Consider the following 20,528-nt stretch of genomic DNA (forward strand, 5'->3'; position numbering starts at 1 on the left):
TTTCATTTTACAGGACTTCGCCGAAATTGCCTTTGCCGAATCGATAACCGGCCGCAAGATTTTTAGTTGGGTGATATCAGTATTTGTCGTTCTATCCTGCGCAGGCTCAATTAACGGTGGTCTTTTCACAACAACCAGGTATGACACTCTATGTCATCTAAAGCTCTGTCTGAACTATCACACTTTATATGACAACAAATGTGATGTGCCCATAGATGACATCATATTAAGGGTACACCACACTTTTTTAAACTAATCTGATAGTGTGGACAGCACAGGGATTTAAAGGAGTTAATTATTATAGGCAAAAGTAACCGAGATAGCCGAGTTTACTATTTTGTCAGTAACAATCTTGACGAAAGATATCCATGTACAAATGCAGGACAACCCATGTTTCCACTGGCCAATCAACTCACAAATATAGCAGTACAGTATTAGTCATTACATAATGTCGTCTTATAGAGGTGTCCCCTGGACGTAGTGTTAAAACGCTCGGTCGTTTTATGTTTTTTTAAGTGTCCTCTGAACAGAGGTGTCTAAATAGAGACGGTCTACTGTATATGCTGCATAATTAACGACGATGCATAGGCCTAAGATTCCTTCACTTTATCTTTATTCAAACGAATTACATTGCAAATTGAACTGAACTGAATTGAATTTACATAGATATTGAAGAAATATTTTTTTAAAGGATATATATTTATATATATTTGAAAATATGGTTTAGATTTTAGTTTTATTTCATGAATTGATCGTGTTATAGTCGGGAGTAAGTCTGTATGAAAGTAGGCCGTCTCCATATGTCTCTGTGGGAATCAATTTATTTAGAACAGGCGGATAATACTCATCATTATTAGAGGTCGCAAACCGATTCTATTTCACATATGCAAACTCCTAGAGTGTTGGATACTAGTTAAATTGTAAATTTTAGTTTTTTGTGACGTTCTTCTTTTCATCCAAATCTCGTGGGTTTTTGATAATATTGGAGTATCTATGGCAGCGCTCGTTCGCTTTCTGCCTAAAGAGGTAGAATTACCAGATTATGGATTTTTCTAAAGTAAATTCTGATCTTGAATATCAATAGATAGATATTTAATTAACATTCAAAGTTATAATAGAGGTTACGCTCCTCAATACATTTTGTTGACTTTATCGCTCCGATTTCAAATTTAGTGTAATCTCAGACCACTTGATCTGTACACATGCTAAGAGAACATTTTTATTTGAAAAATTTGATTAGCATAAATTGATCTGAAATCTGAGTAATAAACACGGTTTTTGCTGGAGTTTTGTTTTTACTTTACCATTGTATGAATGGTAATTCCATGTTGTGTTGCTATACTCCATTTGTTCTGTATTCTTTTGAAGAAGTCTACTTAGAAAATAACATTTTTAAAAATAACATAATATGCAAGTTTTTTTGTTTTGTTTGTTTTTTTGGTGACCATGCCTTAAAGTTGTTTTCAAACTTATTTTGGTCCCCATCCGTGACTTTATTTGACAAATTTAACTTGTTATTAATTATGTTCTCAATTCTCTCTTTTTTTATATTATGAGTAAAATAATAATAATAAAAAACAAAAATTGCTTGGATTCAATGATATTAGCTTATTATTATGTCCGTCGTGAGGTGGTTTCCCGAATGATCGTAAAATCAAAACGGTACTGGGTATGACCAACTAGCGTTATTGTCACCAACTAGTCATCCATTCATAGAAGTACTGATGTAGTAGCCTATCTGTACGGTGACCATAGAATGTGACCCGAGACATGACTAACTACGACTTTTAGATGATAGAAAGTTGAGAAAATTTGTTACGAGTAGTTGTACGATATGAAGATGTTTATGAAACTATGTTAAAGATGTAAAACATACTACACTAGGCATATAAACAGTAATGTTTGTTAGTATAAACAATTTTATGTTACAAGATATAAGGAAGGAAAGCAAAGAGATTATGGAGCGGCTGTACCTGAATATACAATACAAGTATTGTAAGGTTAAAATTAGAAATTTAGGCGATCTTGTCAAAGGTCAAGCGCCTTCAGCCTGCCACGTTTCGATATTCAATAAAAATTGCTTGGATTCAATGATATTAGCTTATTATTATGTCCGTTTTCCTCAGCATCCTAAACAAATATTTTACGTATATATTTTATGTTTTTTTTCTTAGATGATAAAGTTTATTCTAAATATGGTTTAATAAATAAAGCCTCGATTTTTCACTTAAGAAAACTTCTGAACTACCTTGACTTCTGTTTTTAGAATGTTCTTCGTTGCATCACGTGATGGAAATCTACCGGAAGTGATGTCAATGATTCACATATCTCGTAAAACTCCTCTTCCTGCTTGTATGCTAACGGTAAGGTTATCGATCTTTTTAAGTGAACTTTTCTGCAGTTTGTGTCTTTATTCATGCACGACATAAACTGCTTTTGATCATTCCCCCAAAAAAATAAAAATGTTGAAGTCTTTTATCTGTTAAAACAAAAATATAGGCATAGTAGCCTAAGACCAAGTAACAAAACATGACCGGGGGCCGTCTCCTTTTCTTCTAATATTCCGGACGAGAAACATGTATTTTATTATTTGGCCTATAATGTTCACAACCTGTAATTTACGTTCATAGAGCAGACTACATGGCGTTGAGTTGGCGTGAACGATCCTATTCTTCAAAACTATACCTATGAGAATGGCGTTAGTAATCGGAAAGTCGGCTCTTTTTAACAGTAGTGATTCTTAATGATTGGTAGGCTAAGCGCTAAAACGAGATTTAGCGTAAAAGAAAGGGAAAAAAGTAATATAAAACGCCGGTGATTTGGTATCAGGTAGTAAACTGAAATTGCATTTTTTTGTGAATTATTCGTCCAAACAAACAAAAGTTATAATTTGTAATTTGAATTAATGTACAGGTTAGGCCTATCTGTTTCAAAACGATAGGGAACATTCTCAACCCTTTTGATTTTTTCTTACAATAATCAGAACTGATAATTGTTCTGATTGCTGTTAACTATTGTTTACTGCAGGTGGTGGTGGTAGTAATGTTTCCAATTATTCATAACAATAATAATATCTAACATCATTATAACTTCTGACGTACAGTTAGCATAAAATGTAATTGTGATAAAAAAAAAACTATATGGGTCATTACTGTTTTTTATGCTTGCTATAAATAGCACGTTCCATAAAATTAATAATATCTAACATCATTATAACTTCTGACGTACAGTTAGCATAACATTTGATTGTGATAAAAAAAAAACCTATATGGGTCATTACTGTGTTTTATGCTTGCTATAAATAGCACGTTGCATAAAAAATTAATAATTAAAATAATAATTAATAATTTTGCAGGTTGTTTAGAATTCAGCAGGTGGATATGTTTAGTTCGATAAGTTCTGATTTGTATTGCCACTTAAATTGCAGGCAATAATAATATAATTGACTTCAACTTTTGATATTGGTTAAAAACCTCTCTGTTCTACACGTACAAAGATGGGTGAAAATAGTCAAGTTCGGGTGATGCTTTGGTGCATTCCACGTAGTGTATCCACGGCTTTCACCAAATGTATGAGCCATCTAGATGGCGTGCAGATTATAAATGAACCTTATGTTAGTGTATATTTCTGTGGACCAGACAGACACCCATTTGCTGAAGATGATATAAACAAAGACAGTGACAAGTTCCATGAACTGGCGAACGCTGTTGAGATGGACTATCAAGCAGGTTGGAAGTCTGATACTGCCACTTACATGTTCATTAAGGAAGACGTTTTGGAGGGTGAATATCCAGATAAGAAGGTGGTTTTTGCTAGAGATATGTCATTTGGAATCACAGAAAAGATAGATATGCTGCCTAAAGGGTATCGCCATGCATTTCTAATACGAAATCCTACCAAACTGTTTCCATCATGGAAAAATATGATGAGCAAATTTCCAAAGGAAAGTGGTAAAAATTTATTTGATAGAAGTGGATGGATGCCAGCAAAATATGGATTTGGAGAAAGTTTAGAACTATACGAACATTTGGTTTCATCTGGTATTGAAAAAAATCCAGTAATTATTGATGCTGACGATCTTCTTGTGAATCCTAAATCAATTCTGAAACAATTTTGTGAAAGAACGGGAATAGAGTACACCGATAAACTACTAAGCTGGGAACCCACTGATGAGGTTGTACAGACGTGGAAGTCATCTACGATGCTCATGAAAGGAAATAAAGCGTGTGACTATTATCAAACTGCATTTTCAAGTACCAGTTTCTCCACTCCAAAGCCCGAACCTAACCGAGCAGAACTCGATGACGATGTTAAGGCGTGTATCGACGCAGCACAACCATATTACGACAAAATGTACGCACTCAGAGTAAAGCCTGAACAATAATGTAACATTTTAACCTTTTCAAGTTTGTTCTGGTGTAGTATATGAATAACACAACACTTCTCTAATACAACACACATCCTCCAAATAAGATGCTGGATATGTTAAAATGAAGTGTTTAATGTTTCCGTACTCCACGGTAACAATGATATTGGAAAAAAGCACACAAACAAACATTATATTCTTCTAATGTGTTTTTAATTAATTTCTCAAATTATTCAATTATTAAAATATACTTAAACATAATGATAAGCAAAGCAACTGACTGACGCACCTTACTTTTAATATAAACCATAACAATTTCTGAAGTTCAGTAGTATCTTAAAGATGTATTGTCCCCCAAAAACATGAAAAAAGAAGATTAATTAAATCAGACTTTGAATATGTTATTTTGTAGTTTTGATAAAGTTAATCACTTCCATAGAAAAAAAAATGTTTTCACTTATAAAATGACAAAATAAATTGTTAAATTCAACCAAAAATCCATTGGCTGGCAGCCAATTTGACCATTTTTTGCTTTAAATTTTTTAGATTTTTTTTAAGGTAAATACATTTTTTCGATCCAATTTTTGGTCAAAGTGGATAACTATTATGTTACATTAAAATGGAATATTCAACAATTTTTTTTTTAAATTATTTTTTCAGGGGGACAATACATCTTTAAAGACACTTTCTCTACAATTGTTCACGTTTTGTGTAAAAATAATAAATATGATATTACTTTATAAACATGAAGTCATGTCATTCCTTGTTTTAAATGTACGTTCTATGGTTAATTATAATTTTAAAAAGAGAAAGCAATTTAGGCCTCTATCCTATGCAGGAGTCGAAATGAGTCAAAAGCTACCTTAGTTTGTTGGCCTATGCTACTCGTAGCGCGGTAAAAGCGGTATAACGTACGAACACCGTATATAGGCCTAACTATCCATCTGACTCGGTTCATGTTCTATTGAAAATAGTATCTCTAATTGTCTTTTTTAGTGGGGTGAGGAAAATTCTGACAAATCGGTAAACTCGGTATTTTTGCTGACAAATTGTTCTTCATATGTTTTCTTTCACGATCGACTCTATATCGCACCAAATTGCATCACAAAAGCAAAACGAAATGAGCAATCCTTGCGCGATGCATGTATTATTATAGTATGCTGCTTGATTATTAGAATTGACAAATTTTTTCACATTTTTTAAAGACGAAAACATATCACTCATACATACAAGGAGAGAGAGCGATAGACAGAGGTAAAAAGTATCAATTATTGTGCCTAATCCACATTACCTATCGAAATTCCGTTTTAGGCACACACCTCAGCAGTGTTTAATCTCTCTAGACAATATGAGAGAGGGGTATTAGACGTATTTTCAAGCAATCCCAGATGTTGAGGTGTTTTGTCAAGAGAAAATCTGATAATCATTATTATGATTCGTAAGCCATTGAGCGCTTGTGAACTGTACCTATAATTACCGATTCCTTAATGATCTATTGAATTGTTTCTTTCTTTTCAGTTGCCAATATGCTTGGTTATGTTGATGTGTGACGTTGGAACGCTAATAACGTATTTGAGTTTTTCAAGATGGTTGTTTATTGCACTTACAACTGCCATTATACCGTACTATCGTTATAAGTATCCTCATCTACATCGGCCGTTTAAGGTGGGTTATAGACAGTTTAAGGTGGGTTATAGACAGTTTAAGGTGGGTTATAGACAGTTTAAGGAGGTAGACTACATTCCCTTATACCTGTTTTCAAATGTGTCATAATCTGCTAACTGATTTGGTAAGGTTAGATAGGTTATTATCTGTTTAAGGACTAACCGTCACCGTATTATTTCTGCAGAGAAGATTTATAAACACGTTAAATTATGTTATTAATTACGTTATTTTTTACACCACTACTGTATTGTTTCTGTAGGCTAAACACAATTACTAAATAATATTGTTTTTGTTTATGTTGAACACATTTTATATGGAACAATTAAGTAGCACGTGAGCAGCATAATCGGATTTTATACAAAACGAATATCGCTTAATAAACAACACCTAAATAAATTCCTGCCATTTGATTGAACGAATGTGGGTCACATGGCGTGCAATAGTACGCACTATTAACGATCGTTTAATAGTACTTTTTTTCGTGTACGGAAAAAAATCTTTTCGCGTTTGGAAAATATTTTGTTTTATACTATTGCGCCACCTAATTTATACACACCATAGCATCTAGTGCATCTATGATACCACCTAAGCTTCTCCTTTAGGACACCACTATTCAGGAGACACCACTTTAAAAGAACACTTTTTTTGTGAACGAACAGTAGGTGTTTCAACAACACGGGAAAACCCAGGGACACTTTGTTTGAGCTTCTCGTCAAACAAACGAAGGACAACAATAACCTAAGACTCGTATTTAGATGACTTTCAATAGTCAGTTAAGGTCTACCTAATGACAGCTGCAGAACCGCATGTAATGTAATTGTTAATACTAATAAAACTACTACTACTACACCTCTATTAAAGGGAACCTTTGCTGAGTCACGAAGGTGTCCACTTAATAGTATTTTTTTAATTATTCAACATTTCAATCAGAGGCTCCTCACAAGGCAAAGCAACATAAAACAAATATGAGCTTAGCATCCGAAGGTGGAAATATATACCAAAATCGGAAAACAAATCTAAATAGTAAATCTTTTGGTATCAACTAAATACAATGGTTCTACCATTATTATAGACCAATGTATCTTGTGTATTTAGAAAACGTTATCTTCTGATAGTTTGATGGCAAAACTTGATGCACTATATACAAGGCATCGACCTTCCGCATGCAAATGCTCTAAGTTTGTAAATAACAACATTATCGAGCTTTACGTTTGGTCGTTGACATTATTTTATATTAAGATGTAATCATTGTTTAAACGATTATTAAGATGATCTTATAAAAATGATCCGATAAATTACCATATCCTACAATAACACGACAAGCGGGAATAACACCATGGTTCAATAACATTATCCTCATCATTTTTAAACACGTATTTAACGTCAACAGGGAATTATTCATTGAAATGTTCAATCTGGATGAACGTTATGTCAACCTCAGATTATCCACAAGTTCGTATGGCCGTTATGTTTTTTCCATTCAGTTTTCACATAACAAGATGGACATTCACCTTTGTTTTAGGAGTTGTCAACAATAATAAAGGTGTATGTTTCTTTTGCGTTCTATTAAAGTATTTCCGAAACTTTAGGTGAAGACGGACGGCGAACTAATTCGGATGGCAACATAAATGGCTCCGAACGTATCGCTACGTCACTGGGAGGGTAGCGGTAACGAAAGCAATTATCCGACTATGATATTATTATAGTAGATCTGCTCGACGATCATGAAACCCCTTCTAAGTAACGGGTCCAGAGAGACTCCACCAACACACTAAACCCACTTTTCAAAGATCTTACAATCGATAATAGTGTTATTAGACTCGTTTCATGCCTACACTACCTCCCAAACCCACACACCAGTATTTCTGGATCCACACCTTCTTCCCCATCCCTTCCTTTTCGATGATTTCTATCCACAGTAATAAAAAACAATAAACATATTTCTTATAACAGGTTCCGATGGTTCTGCCATTTATATTCATCCTGTGTTCCCTGTTTGTCGTCATCGTAGCTCTTGTAGATAATCCATATGCCTGTGGCATTGGCTTGGTCATCATGCTTCTCGGTATACCTGTATATTTTGTCGGAGTAAAATGGCGAGGAAAACCAAGGATCTATTACAAATTACGTCGTAAGTATAATCTGACTCTAAATTGTTATTTCACTATTCTTGTTCCCAGTTCCGTATTCTTGAAATGCCGAGTTTTTTTCACTTATCCAATGTTGTTTTTAAAAAAATAACTACATTATCATATACTTATTATTAGTTGATTAGTTGAAAAGGAGTCTCCCATTCGATATGAAAACACTTAAATTATCCTTTCATTTTCAAGAGAAAACATCAATCCTATGGCCCAATCCCGTCATGACAGAGGTTAACCTCCGGTCCAAAATATTATTTAACTAAGCTAAGTACTTCTCTGCTACAGATGGGTTCCGTTGGGTTCATTTATTTGTTAAAATACAGTAATTTATAAACATCTGCAATTAGGTTTTTAAACTACTCTGTTGGTGACGAATACTACGAAGCCTTTCACATTCATCAACATAATATGCATAAAACATACATGCTCAGATCTATATATATACAATAGTATGGATTTGGAAACATGGATACAATATTATTCCATCAATCTACAAAACGTTTTCTTCTAAATCTTTATGCTCAACATTACAGCATCATTTTTCCTTACATTGGTCAATGACATGTTTTATAGTAATATGTAATCTGAGATAATTTATGTTATAATTATTCCATTATTTACAATATTCATCCATTTATCACAACATTAATGTATATTCCACTGTTCCTAATCCGTTTTCGCAGTTACTTTATCTGCACTGATTGATTGATTGATTGATTTTCTGATGAATGCTATTTTTTTATAGATGTATTGTCCCCAAAAAACATAAAAAATGAAGATGAATTAAATCAGACTTTGAATGGGTTATTTTTTAGTTTTATACAAGTTAATTACTTGTGTAGAAAAAAACGAAACCCATTTAGGTGATCATCTTGGAAAAAGAAATTCTAATAACTAAACATATATTTTAATACTTTCTTTCCTATGATGGTTAAATTAATTTGTCAGAAATTTGCAATCATCAGAAACATTACCTTATAACATATTAATATTTTGATAATGTCTTTCTTTTTCAGGTATTTTTACACATTTCTTTCAAAAAATAATGTTCGTAGTTGTGCAGGAAAGGCGAACGTATTGAGGAAGAATGTTTATAATGTCGAATTCCAGTTGAAGATGGAAATAAAGTCATGAAGAGGGTTGCTGGTCAAGATTTTGACTGTTTACATATACCGTTGATGAGGAGATGCTGTCTAAACGCACGTGTTAATATAGCGAAAGGCGTATGTGCGTATTTACAGACTAGTGTATTGGTTAAAGGATTGATGACAAGCCAGTTTGTTGGTGGTAATGCTCCTTGCGTTTGTGAGGTTCATCCTTGAATTGTTAATGTTTTATTCAACAAAAGAACATGTTGGATTTCAAAAGGAAAGATAGACGCCTTCATAAATATTACATTTATAATTGTGCCATTCCGTATTGGTGAATTAGTATAGGCCTACTACCAGCCTACAGTAAGTTAGAAAACCAAACCTAATTTTGTAATGAAAACGTCCCGTCGTGCCCTAATACTGATAGACATTGTAGCCTTATAAATCCCATAATCGTAAATACTTGGCCATATGGGGCCTATCTTGTATATTGTATATTTTAATATATTGACAGGGTTTTTGGTTAAGAAATTAGTATAGTGAAGTTAAATTTTATGAAAGCGTAAATTGTAGTTAGCACGATTATTTATAACAATCATATCACCTTGGTATTTTGTGGTGCTAGAGAGTTTTGCTTTTAAAAACACTTTTAGTATTAAATGGCATTCTGTTTGGATCTGGTACTAGATCATCTTTAACCATTTTTAGTCTCGTGGACGCGACTCTATAGTTCACTATGTCGGTCGGTCGGTCTGTCTGTCGGTCCGATATCACTATGCGTTTTAGCACGCGACTTATGGCTGTTGGCCTTGTTTATTTTGTGTTCTCCGCCACCGTGTACGTTGGAAGTGCTTAGGCCTAAACTTACGTTTAGGCTGAGCCCGGATTCACTCCAGTAGAGCCGGAGAAAAATACTCTGGTTTATGCTACGTTTTACCGATCACTAATGTTTTGTACGGAATCAGGAATGCGTATAGTGTGAACGGATGCTATCTTTATAACATTTCCACGGTGTTTTATCTGGTCTCGTCATCGGAATCAGTTCTCAGTGTGAACGTAGCTTTAGAACATAAAGAAGGCGGCTTCTTATTTTTTTAATTGTATGATGTAAGTCCTTATGTTCTGAATTTCTTTTACATTTTTGTCTACAGTTAAATAGATGTGGTGTTTTTGGTACCAAGTTTGATTAAGATAGTGTACTTTTCTAATACGCAATGTTTGTTTCACTGGTTGTTTGTTGTATTGGTGGTATATTGATATGATGTGTGTGTATTGTAGGTCTGATAGAGTATGACATCATAATAATTTAATTTCCATTTGAATAGAGTATACACTCTGATTCGGCATTCCATCTTCTCTTCCATCTTTTTAGAGGTAATCGATTATTATAACGTCCTTATTATTATTGATATGGAACAGAATACTAGCTCCTTAAATGACTCTGATTTGACATAGCACTTGTCTTAAAATCACACAAGTTGGCTATGGCGGAGAGGTAGCCTTGTGGTTAACGTGCTGTGCTTGCCTTTACATTCTGAGGTTCAGGGTTCGATCCTGATCTGACGTGTCAGAGTTGTAAGCCACCATTTCTCTTCCACACCATCCTCTAACTGGTGAGTTTCTTGCTGTTGGACGTGATGTATATGACATTTAAAAAAATGAATACTGTATCACTTAAGCGAAATTCTGACTCACTTAAGTGAAATATTCGGTACTGTATCTATAATTTCCGAAGTATCATAATATATTTGATAACACAACAACGTAATACAACGTTTCACATGATACAGGTACCACATCTGATATAAATGAGATGCTGTATTACCAAATATTCCTATGATACTTCAGAAATAGATAGTAGTATGTGGAGATACAGCACTGGGAATCGGGTGCTGAGAGAAATATCTAACATTCGTCATTACATGAGACACAGAGAAAATTGAACAACGTTGCATACTTCAACTATTCAAAGGTTTTCATGGCGAATAAACATAAGTAAAGTTAGGTTTGCGGTACATGATATGTTTTTTTTAAACAAATAATGTAAGATTTACAAAATGTCTCATTTACTCATGTCTCAACTTTCTTTTGGAAATAAATGATCCGCAAACCTATTGTTACGTCTAAAATGTTCGGCACGTAGGCTTACAGAGTACGTCAATGCTAGCATTATGTATTCGAGTCATGTATCTTTTCTAAATCTTTGCAAACATTCATTTTGTATTTGTGGAAGCAATATTCACTTTTATTCATTGTATTTATTGCTTTACTGAGCTGTAGATTGATTTATCAATCAATTTTCCTTATGCTCGCCTGACAGGGTTTTAATGGATTGAATTTTATTATAATATAAATGGGCAACGGATCTAGTGTAGTATGCAAACACATTGAAGTGTACGATAGATTCTGATAGTTAACTTGCACGTACGACATCGCTACGTAACTCCTACCTATGGTATCTTGTATGCACGATTATTACTTATCGCTACGTAGGCCTACAGTACGTGCGTATCTCGTACTCGTGGTTGTATTTAGTATTCGGTGCACTGTGTATGGCTACGTATCGTACTTGTGATACTTGAGTCTACTGTACCGTACATAAACACTATACATTCTCTGTATAGTTCCCTATTCAGTGGGGTGTTACAAATGAAATAACTATAGCATTTTTTTATGGTATGGTATGGATATGCCGAAACAAAGTGTTTCATCGTTTTAGCATGAGATTCTGTTAATTACGTGGTGAATTGTTTGTTGCATTTGACGTTATTGAGGTGCTAACATGTTAAAGTTTGGCTAAGCAATATTATTTAATAGTAATATTAATAGTCGATTGTTTTAATATTTTGGTTGATTTTAATAATAACTGAGACTAATTTGTATTATAAACTTATAATAAGTTAATCACTACAGGGGATTTATTTACTCTATTAACAATATTTTTTAACGGAAGTAATTAATGTGTATTAATTAATATCATAAACAAAACTAAACTCGTTCGTGGGTACCGCCAGCCCATCTACGAGTAGGTCCGTTCCATTATTTACACAGCTATACATTTTTATTTTTGTATGTTTTAAGTTACTGTATCCTAGGCAATCTAACAACAGGATGCTAAGCTCCGGGGATCAAAGGGTTTATCTGTGGCTGCGACAAGATCAGTTCAACGCCCCTTAACAGATATGTACAGTACTGTTTGTTTGTCGCTGCCAGACATCAGACCAAAGGAATGTTAGGCCTACGAGTTCCTATCTTGGCAAGGCGAGCTCAGTGTCCTGCTGTTAGATTGCCTTGTTGTGTCCTACCATATTCTAGAATACTGGTGATTATTTCTTAATAAACATTTTCTTCAAACAATTATATGACTATGTATGATAGTGATATACTAATATCAATATAGTAAACAACTTCCTGCAATTGAATAAACAGTAATATTTTACAAATCTGATTAGCTCTCATAGGCCTAACTTATTTTGACAGTCATTCAAAGAGAGTTTGGTTTAGTTGAAACTCACTTGTTAGCTAAAGTATTTAATATAAATTTGACATGCGTTGTATGTAAAGCATATAGCATTTGATAAAAGATATCGTACTTTCAAATAGATTGGTTTCTTAATTTTGATAATGTTACTTTACATTAAATTTTATACACAGCCAACACCTTCTTTTGAGCATGCGTATTATTTTTAACTTGCGGTAGCTGGACATTTTCGGTTTTATTTACCTCCGCCAAAGAGGTATATGTAGTCGATCGCGTGTGTTTGTTCGTTAGCAGGATTACTCAAAAAGTAATTATTTACCAAAATGAATATACAGATAAATATGTGGTCAAGGACCACTCCATTAAATTTTGGAGGCAATCCGGACCACGGTCCAAATTCTGGAGCACTTTTTAGTATAAATTTTCAGACCTGCTAGGTGTAGGACAGATAGGACAGACTTTTCAAAAGCCGGCGAGCAGTCTTAAAGTAACAAGTAAACTAAAATTGAATTTTCTCGAGAACTAATTGTCCAAAAAACTTCATTTTTATACAAGAGGCAAGAGTTATAATTTGTGATTTGTAAATTTAAAACAAAATTTGATTTAATTGACAGGTTTTTTTGATACGAGTAGTTTTAAAAAACCTATTTCTTTTCAAATTCACCCGTTTGTTTCTGGCGTTGCTGTTCTATTGTTAGTCAACTCAAACTATTGTTTGTTGATGAAAGGCTGGTTACATAACCATTACACCAAATTTCCATATACACATGCTTGTAGTGAAATTAGCCTAAATCACACACAGCATTAAGACACAACAATTTAAAAAAAATAACATTTTCCGTGGAATCTTGTGTAGGAGAATTTTACAGTAGGCGGAGGTATGCACTCTCGGAGTGCCGTTCTAGTTCGGTATTACCTCATTCCGTTTACATAATGATATTTTGCATTCATTTGAAGGGCATTGCTAAAAATAAATAACGATTTTATTTGTTACCGCCATGATTTGAGACAATTACAATTACTGTCAATATGAAGCGTTCGTGACACGTGACCTAATTGTCTGAGATATTCTGTAAAAAGCAAGGATTTTACAGTGGTTGCTGAACCTTTTTGAATCTACTATGGAAATCAATGTAGGCCTTTAAGCCATATCATATGGTTGCTGTGACTATAACAAAAAAACATCTTGAGTTTAATTTTAGACTTGGGCGGGATGTGATAATGGAATTTTATACCTCAATTGATAGATATCTTAAAGGTAAGTTGCTTTGCATTATTTTTTAGGTGACCGAATAATTAAAATTCTTGATTGATTGAATACAGGTGTACCTACAATTAAACCAATACATTGCGGCTACATGAGCTAACAACTGATCCCATGGCGTGGGTTCAATCATGACAGTTTTCTGGATTTTGGGTGTCCCAAAAAGGGGGTTCTACTATATTTACTCATTGCCATTGTAGGTCATATGTAACTAAAAATTAATGATAGGCACTGAATTCTATTTATTATTAGGACATCGTAAAATAAATCAATAGTTAATCTGTTAATCTGAATTCATTGAACGTTTAGGAGTATGTTGTCGATTTCAATTTGATTACGATTTTGTATATGGAAATGGGTAATCGTAACACGATTATGTTAAGATATTAATAAGTTGTAATCTGTATTCTAGTTCTATTCTAGACTATACAAAATTGTTCTAATTATTCTAAGTACATTAATGTTTTGATGATGTGGGGAAATACACCATCACGCATACAGTAGTAGAACGGCCACCATTTTTAGTTCTTTTTCCACCTTTTAAATGTAATTCTTTTTCTCTTTTTAAAAATTTTTATCTGGTTCGTCTTTCCTGCACAACTACAATCTTTTTATTAAAATATCTTGTTATCTTTCATCTTTTTCTTTTTTTTGTTTGTGTGTTTATTTTTTCTCTTTTTTCTGTTTTGCTTTTAATTTTTTCTCTTTCTTTTTATGTTTTGGTTTTTTTTTCTCTTTTCTCTTGTTATCTGTTTTTTTTATATTCATTTTTTCTCTCTGTCTTTCCGAAATATTAATAAAAGATTATCCTACTGCTCCCATAATAGCATAGTATATTTCTGTCCTTCGATCAAAGTCCACAATATCGTTACTTCTTGTCCTCTTCCGTCTCCGATGCTGGCACATAGGCCTAAACCAAATTAATTAGGAAAGATAACCGCATTTAGGATTGAGGATCAATGGTTAGGAAGGGATGGGTTAACTGTAACATACTGTAGAACCGTTTTAACCCACATCGTATTGTTATAATAATTATAGGGCTGACAGGATGTAGTGTCAAATGTCATAAATTATCCCCTTTCTGACATTTGATATTAAAATATTAAAATATTGTATAAGTATCAACTCCTCATGAAACAGACTAAAGCTAAACTAAATTATTATTACTAGATGGTACGCTCGCTTCGCTCGCGTACCATCTAGGTCCTGCTCACAGATGGACTTTCTCGAATACACAATAGGCCTAAGTCGGAGAGCCGCGTTGGGAAATATGACCGTTATCGCTGAATTTTCGACTTCGCATGACGTCATAAATTTTAGAAGCCCTCTCTCGGCACAGAAGCATCAACGTTTCGCGCGAAAACATTAGCATAAAGTATACGTCATTTAATAGCTGTTTAATAAACATTAGTAGGCGAAAAATTAACCATATATGGTAAGATCAGTTCCTTATATGTTTAAGATGTCGCAGGTCACCTAATTTTCTGAATAATTTGTTGGATTTGTTGTCAGCGACAATTTCTTTCCAAAGTTCGTGTGCGTCCGTCAAAACTGAAGTTTTCTAACAGGTGTTTGTTTACAAATTTTCCATTAGTGGGATTTGCATCCCATACAGTGAATTACCAAAAAACCGACGTATATGGATAGAGTAAGTATCAATAGTCTGTTTTACGTTAAAATTGGCTTGAAACCCTATTTAAGCTTCCTATAGCGAACATTTTAAAAAAGGTCCTCATGTCATATATTGTTACGTCTCGCGGCACTAGTTCCGTCGTGTGTGGTGCATGATGTGTTGATTGTGGTTGTTGTAGGTGAGTATATGCACGACCTGGTGGATCGTTGTCGTATTATATCGGCCTAGGCCTAGTAACATGTTCTGTTAATAATTTAAATACTTTAGTTACAATTTAGTATTATTAAAGTATCGTTACAATCCTACTCTATATTGAAGATGCATTGGGAAGTTTTAAAAAGATAATTAAGCAAATCGCAGCCTGATACAGGTATAGGCCTACCTATTCTATATAGGCCTAGTTAAATATTTATTTATAGTAAAATTATTGACAACTGAGGGGTACAATTTATTTATAATATTAATAATTATTACAATAAACAGACATAAGCAAATTTTGTATTTGCTGCTTTTTCATGGTAGGCCTATATCTGAAAATGTTTTCAGGTTGTTGAATAATTATACTGTATAACGATGCAATGTTTTGTTCATATCATAGTGACAATTATTTAAATAGTTTCATTCATTACATTTCAGCTATTCATTTTAGGTTTTTTGTTGGTATCAAGACTCGACGATTTTCTGTCTCGTTCTTCAATATGAGGTTGGACGGTGGAAGCTGTAATGGTTTTCTCGATTTCAATATCATTGCTGCAGCTGATTCATACGCATTCAAGTTTTAGAAGCGTTTCAGATCAGTCAATGATAAGATATAAATTAAGTTGCAATTGATTGATTGATTTACTTTATTAACCAGAGTCACACAGATACATACAATATAAACATATAAAACAATCATAAAATCAGTACAACCGTAAGACTCACGTAAGTTAATATGATATAGGCCTAGCTAGTTTGTTATGTTTGATGAACAAGGTGCTATTTAAATAATATATACAGTAGTAGTATTTACTATTTATATCAGTATTGTTTGAAAGATATTTGTATTAAAAACTGCTTTTTCACATTCTGTATACGTAAAAAAAAAATTGGTTGCTTGTGTGAAATGCAAGTTGTATCTAATAAAGTAATATTTATATACAAGTGTGACATTTACTGCCAGATACTGAAATACTGAGTACCAACCAATCACTGTAACAATACTCAAGTAAATGATGGACTTATATTTTTATATCTTGGTTTCAGCTGGGCCCATAATTATCTTTTTTAAAAACATGACCATATAAAAATACACGTTTGAGTCTCTGAAACAAACATGCCCGATTTTATAAAACATTCCCCATATATAAATTGAAAATGTTTTTTTTTTTTTTTTTTTTCCATTTATTGTTTTTTTAACAGTTTTTTATTTGTTCTGGGCCTAGTTTCTCCTTCAGGCTTCTTCTTGCTTGGTATATGAGCAGAGCTGGGATAGACCTACCACCAGCCTAGACTATAGAATACCCAGCTACTATTATTAACACTCACTAGGGTAGGCCTACCTATCTAATATTAGTATTATATCAGAATTACTCAGCCTAGCTAGGCCTAGAAAATACTATTTTTAGGCCTAGCTAGGCTAGAAATCAAGTAAGTAATTATAGTAGGTAGCCTTTCCTAGCTCAGAAACCAAATAGAACAATAATCGGGGAGCAAATTGAAATCTTAGGCCTATGACGTAATACGCCTGCATGAAAACCGTATTGAACACAGACACGATTCGGTCCGGGACGATTCGTACCAGCTTCGTAAAACGTAAACAAAGTTTCAAAATGGCGATTTTTCGATCGAAACAGAACAGAAACGTAGTAGGTTTGGTTTGATTAGTGGGAGTTGCATCCCAAGAAAGCTTAAAATTAGATTTTTATTTTAATAGATAGCTTAATAGTTTATCTTGAAAGGATTTTAAATTCGCTTTGAAACCTTATCTAGAAAATATGAAATTTAATGATTTTTTACCTTCATTTAAAAAAAAATTAAAGTAAAAAAGTTTATACATAAAATAATGATATTTCTTGAAACAAAAAATCTGTGGAATTTAGATCACAGTTTTTATCATTATTTACGCTTGTAGTTCAACTATTGAAATACGTTTATTGATTTCATTTAATATCAAAATTATACCATTTTCTAAGTGTACTAAAATAGCAAAAATTCCAACATTTTCCACGAAGCGCGCCCTCACAATGAATGAAATCAGTGATGCGTTACCAACGCGGCTTTCCGACTGTAATCTCAGAGTAAAAAAACTGGCGATTTCAAATGTACGTACCGCAGGACTATAGTAAATTGTCGTTTACAGAAACGAATAAATAGACACGGTGATTTATGCAGTAAACTAAAATTAGCACTTTGGGAATTACTTCCGAAAGAGAAACCAAATTTTTGATTTAAAACAAACCCAATTTGTATTTTGTATGTAACATTAGGCCTAAGGTTGAGGGAAGGTACAAAGAGGAAACATTTTAAAACATATTCTTTATCCACTCAGCAACGAATTGTTTTCATGTTTTATAGGCCTATAAATAATATACCACTAAATACAGTAAAGCATTTGCGATTTAATACTTTGTTAAAACTGTCACTGTCATGAAATAGTAAAGTACATGTCACGATACACCACTACGACGTTTATATTTTTTGTAATTATTAATTAATACAAAAGTTGAGAAGCAACTGTCGGTAATATAGTTTAATTGTATATTATGTGTTTATAATCTAACAGTAGGGCCTCCCACACTCACCATAATAAGTTTTTGTATATATAATTACACTCACAGTAAAAAAATTGCGATTCAAATGGCGACCAAAAGTTGTTGTATAGTAGTATTGTAATACTATACCTTAAAGGCCCATAAATGTACCTACTTGTGTTAAACCATGGAGGTATACCTCAATGGTTAAACCAAATAATTTGGAAAAAAAAAACAATTATCGCAGGAGGAGATAGGACAATGCGAAGCATCCTCGTATTTGTGTGCGGGTAGTTTTTCAAGGTGGACATCCATTAGACAGTGTATACCACGATCGGAAATCACCCCTATTTGGGGCAAATCGTTGAACCTAAACTAAATTCGTTTTAATTGTCAATAACTAATTATCTAACTCAATTTAATTAGTAAACAGGGTTACATCAGGTGGTTAAAATCTGTACCGAAAGTACGAACCAACTTTATATACCATCGAGTAAACATTCTAGAAATAACGCGCGATTTACCGAATTTTGCCCTTGCGTAACATTATATATAAACTAGATGGTCGTTCGAATACACAGTAATTTCAGCGTAAAAAAACTGGCGATTTCACTATAATACATTGTCGTTTACATAAACGAATAAATAGACACGATGATTTATGTAGTCAACTAAAATTAGCACCCACTTCCGAAAGAGAAAGTTGTCACAAAATAAGTACACATTTGTTATTTATACTAATTTAAACAAACCCAATTTGTGTTTTGTATGTAACATTAAGGTTGAGGGAAGGTACATAGAGGAACAATTTAAATATATTCTTTATCCACTCAGCAACGAAATATAATACTTTGTTAAAACTGTCACTGTCATAGTCGATTGAGACAGTAAAGTACATGTGACGATACACCACTACGACGTTTATATTTTTGTAATTATTAATTAATACAAACGTTGAGAAGCAACTGTCAGTAATATAGTTTAATTGTATATTATGTGTTTATAATCTAACAGTAGGGCCTCCCACACCCATGTGTATATTATCTGTTTTTAATCTAACAGCAGGGCCTCCCACACTCACAGTAATACAGTTAATTTGTATATATGTTTATTTAATATCTAACAGTACCAACACTCACAGTAAGAAATTTGCGATTCAAATGGCGACCAAAATTGGTTAATAGGTATTTACAGTATTGTATAGTATTGCAATATTATATCTTAAGTTTATTCTCTAAGGGCCCATAAATTTACCAACTTGTGTTAAACCAAATAATTTGGAATGTTCCATTCATCGCAAATCAATACATTTGTATAAACGTATATTAAATCTATAAAATAGTATTTTTTAAAGAAAATCGGCCTGTCTTCAACATTATGATGCTGTACTCTAGCTGGTCATTCCGGTTTTCAGCCATTAAAAACAATTATCGTATGAGGAGATAGGAAAATGCGAAGCATCCTCGTATTATTTTGTGCGGGTATTTTTCAAGATGGACATCCATTAGACAGTGTATACCACAATCAGAAAACACCCCTATTTGGGGCAAATCGTTGAACCTAAATTCGTTTTAATTGTCAATAACTAATTATCGGACTCAATATTAGTATACAGGGTTACATCAGGAGGTTAAAATCAGTACCGCCATTACGAACCAACTTTATATACCATCGAGTAAACATTCTAGGAATAACGCGCGATTTACCGAATTTTGCCATTATGTAAATTTATATATAGATTCAAACCGCCACGGTTAATCAAAATGAATAGAATACGACTACTCGATCATTTACAGTAAATATTCTTGTAATTAAAACACAAAAAAAATATGATTGTACTGTCCTGAGGCAAATTTATTATTAACCAGCAAAATATTATTTAAATCCATTAGGCCTACCATGAAACATTATTATTTGAGAAAAAACGGCACATTCAATTGGACATATACATGTAGGCCCTATCTGGCAAATTACTGAAAAAATGACAATGCTGTGCGTATCAGTGGCTGGATCTCAATGCTAATTCAAAACGATAAAGTAAAACAGCCAGAAAGGTTAGCAGAGCTTTCGGGCAACACTAGCCCTTCATTTATAATATACAGTATTTCATAATTGTTGCTACTACTTTATACATGAACATTTCATAACATCA

General features: G+C 33.3%; 2 protein-coding genes across 2 annotated transcripts in view; both read left to right on the top strand.

The window, feature by feature from the left end:
- Window positions 1-10,080, top strand: part of LOC144849810 (cystine/glutamate transporter-like) — a 62,721-nt gene extending 52,641 nt beyond the window's left edge. Inside the window, exons 6-10 of the mRNA XM_078706882.1 lie at window positions 14-138; window positions 2,267-2,363; window positions 5,885-6,031; window positions 7,985-8,162; window positions 9,192-10,080. Of these exons, the coding sequence (XP_078563008.1) occupies window positions 14-138; window positions 2,267-2,363; window positions 5,885-6,031; window positions 7,985-8,162; window positions 9,192-9,256 (612 nt within the window). The 3' untranslated portion in view covers window positions 9,257-10,080. The remainder of the gene's footprint in view (window positions 1-13; window positions 139-2,266; window positions 2,364-5,884; window positions 6,032-7,984; window positions 8,163-9,191) is intronic.
- Window positions 3,497-4,384, top strand: LOC144850418 (uncharacterized). Its single transcript, XM_078707694.1, has 2 exons — window positions 3,497-3,706; window positions 3,767-4,384. The coding sequence occupies exons 1-2, from the start codon at window positions 3,497-3,499 to the stop codon at window positions 4,382-4,384; spliced, it is 828 nt and encodes a 275-aa protein (XP_078563820.1).
- Window positions 10,081-20,528: the final 10,448 nt, after the last annotated feature.

Source organism: Antedon bifida, chromosome 8 (assembly GCF_963402885.1).
Source record: "Antedon bifida chromosome 8, ecAntBifi1.1, whole genome shotgun sequence".
Classification (NCBI taxonomy): Eukaryota; Metazoa; Echinodermata; class Crinoidea; order Comatulida; family Antedonidae; genus Antedon; species Antedon bifida.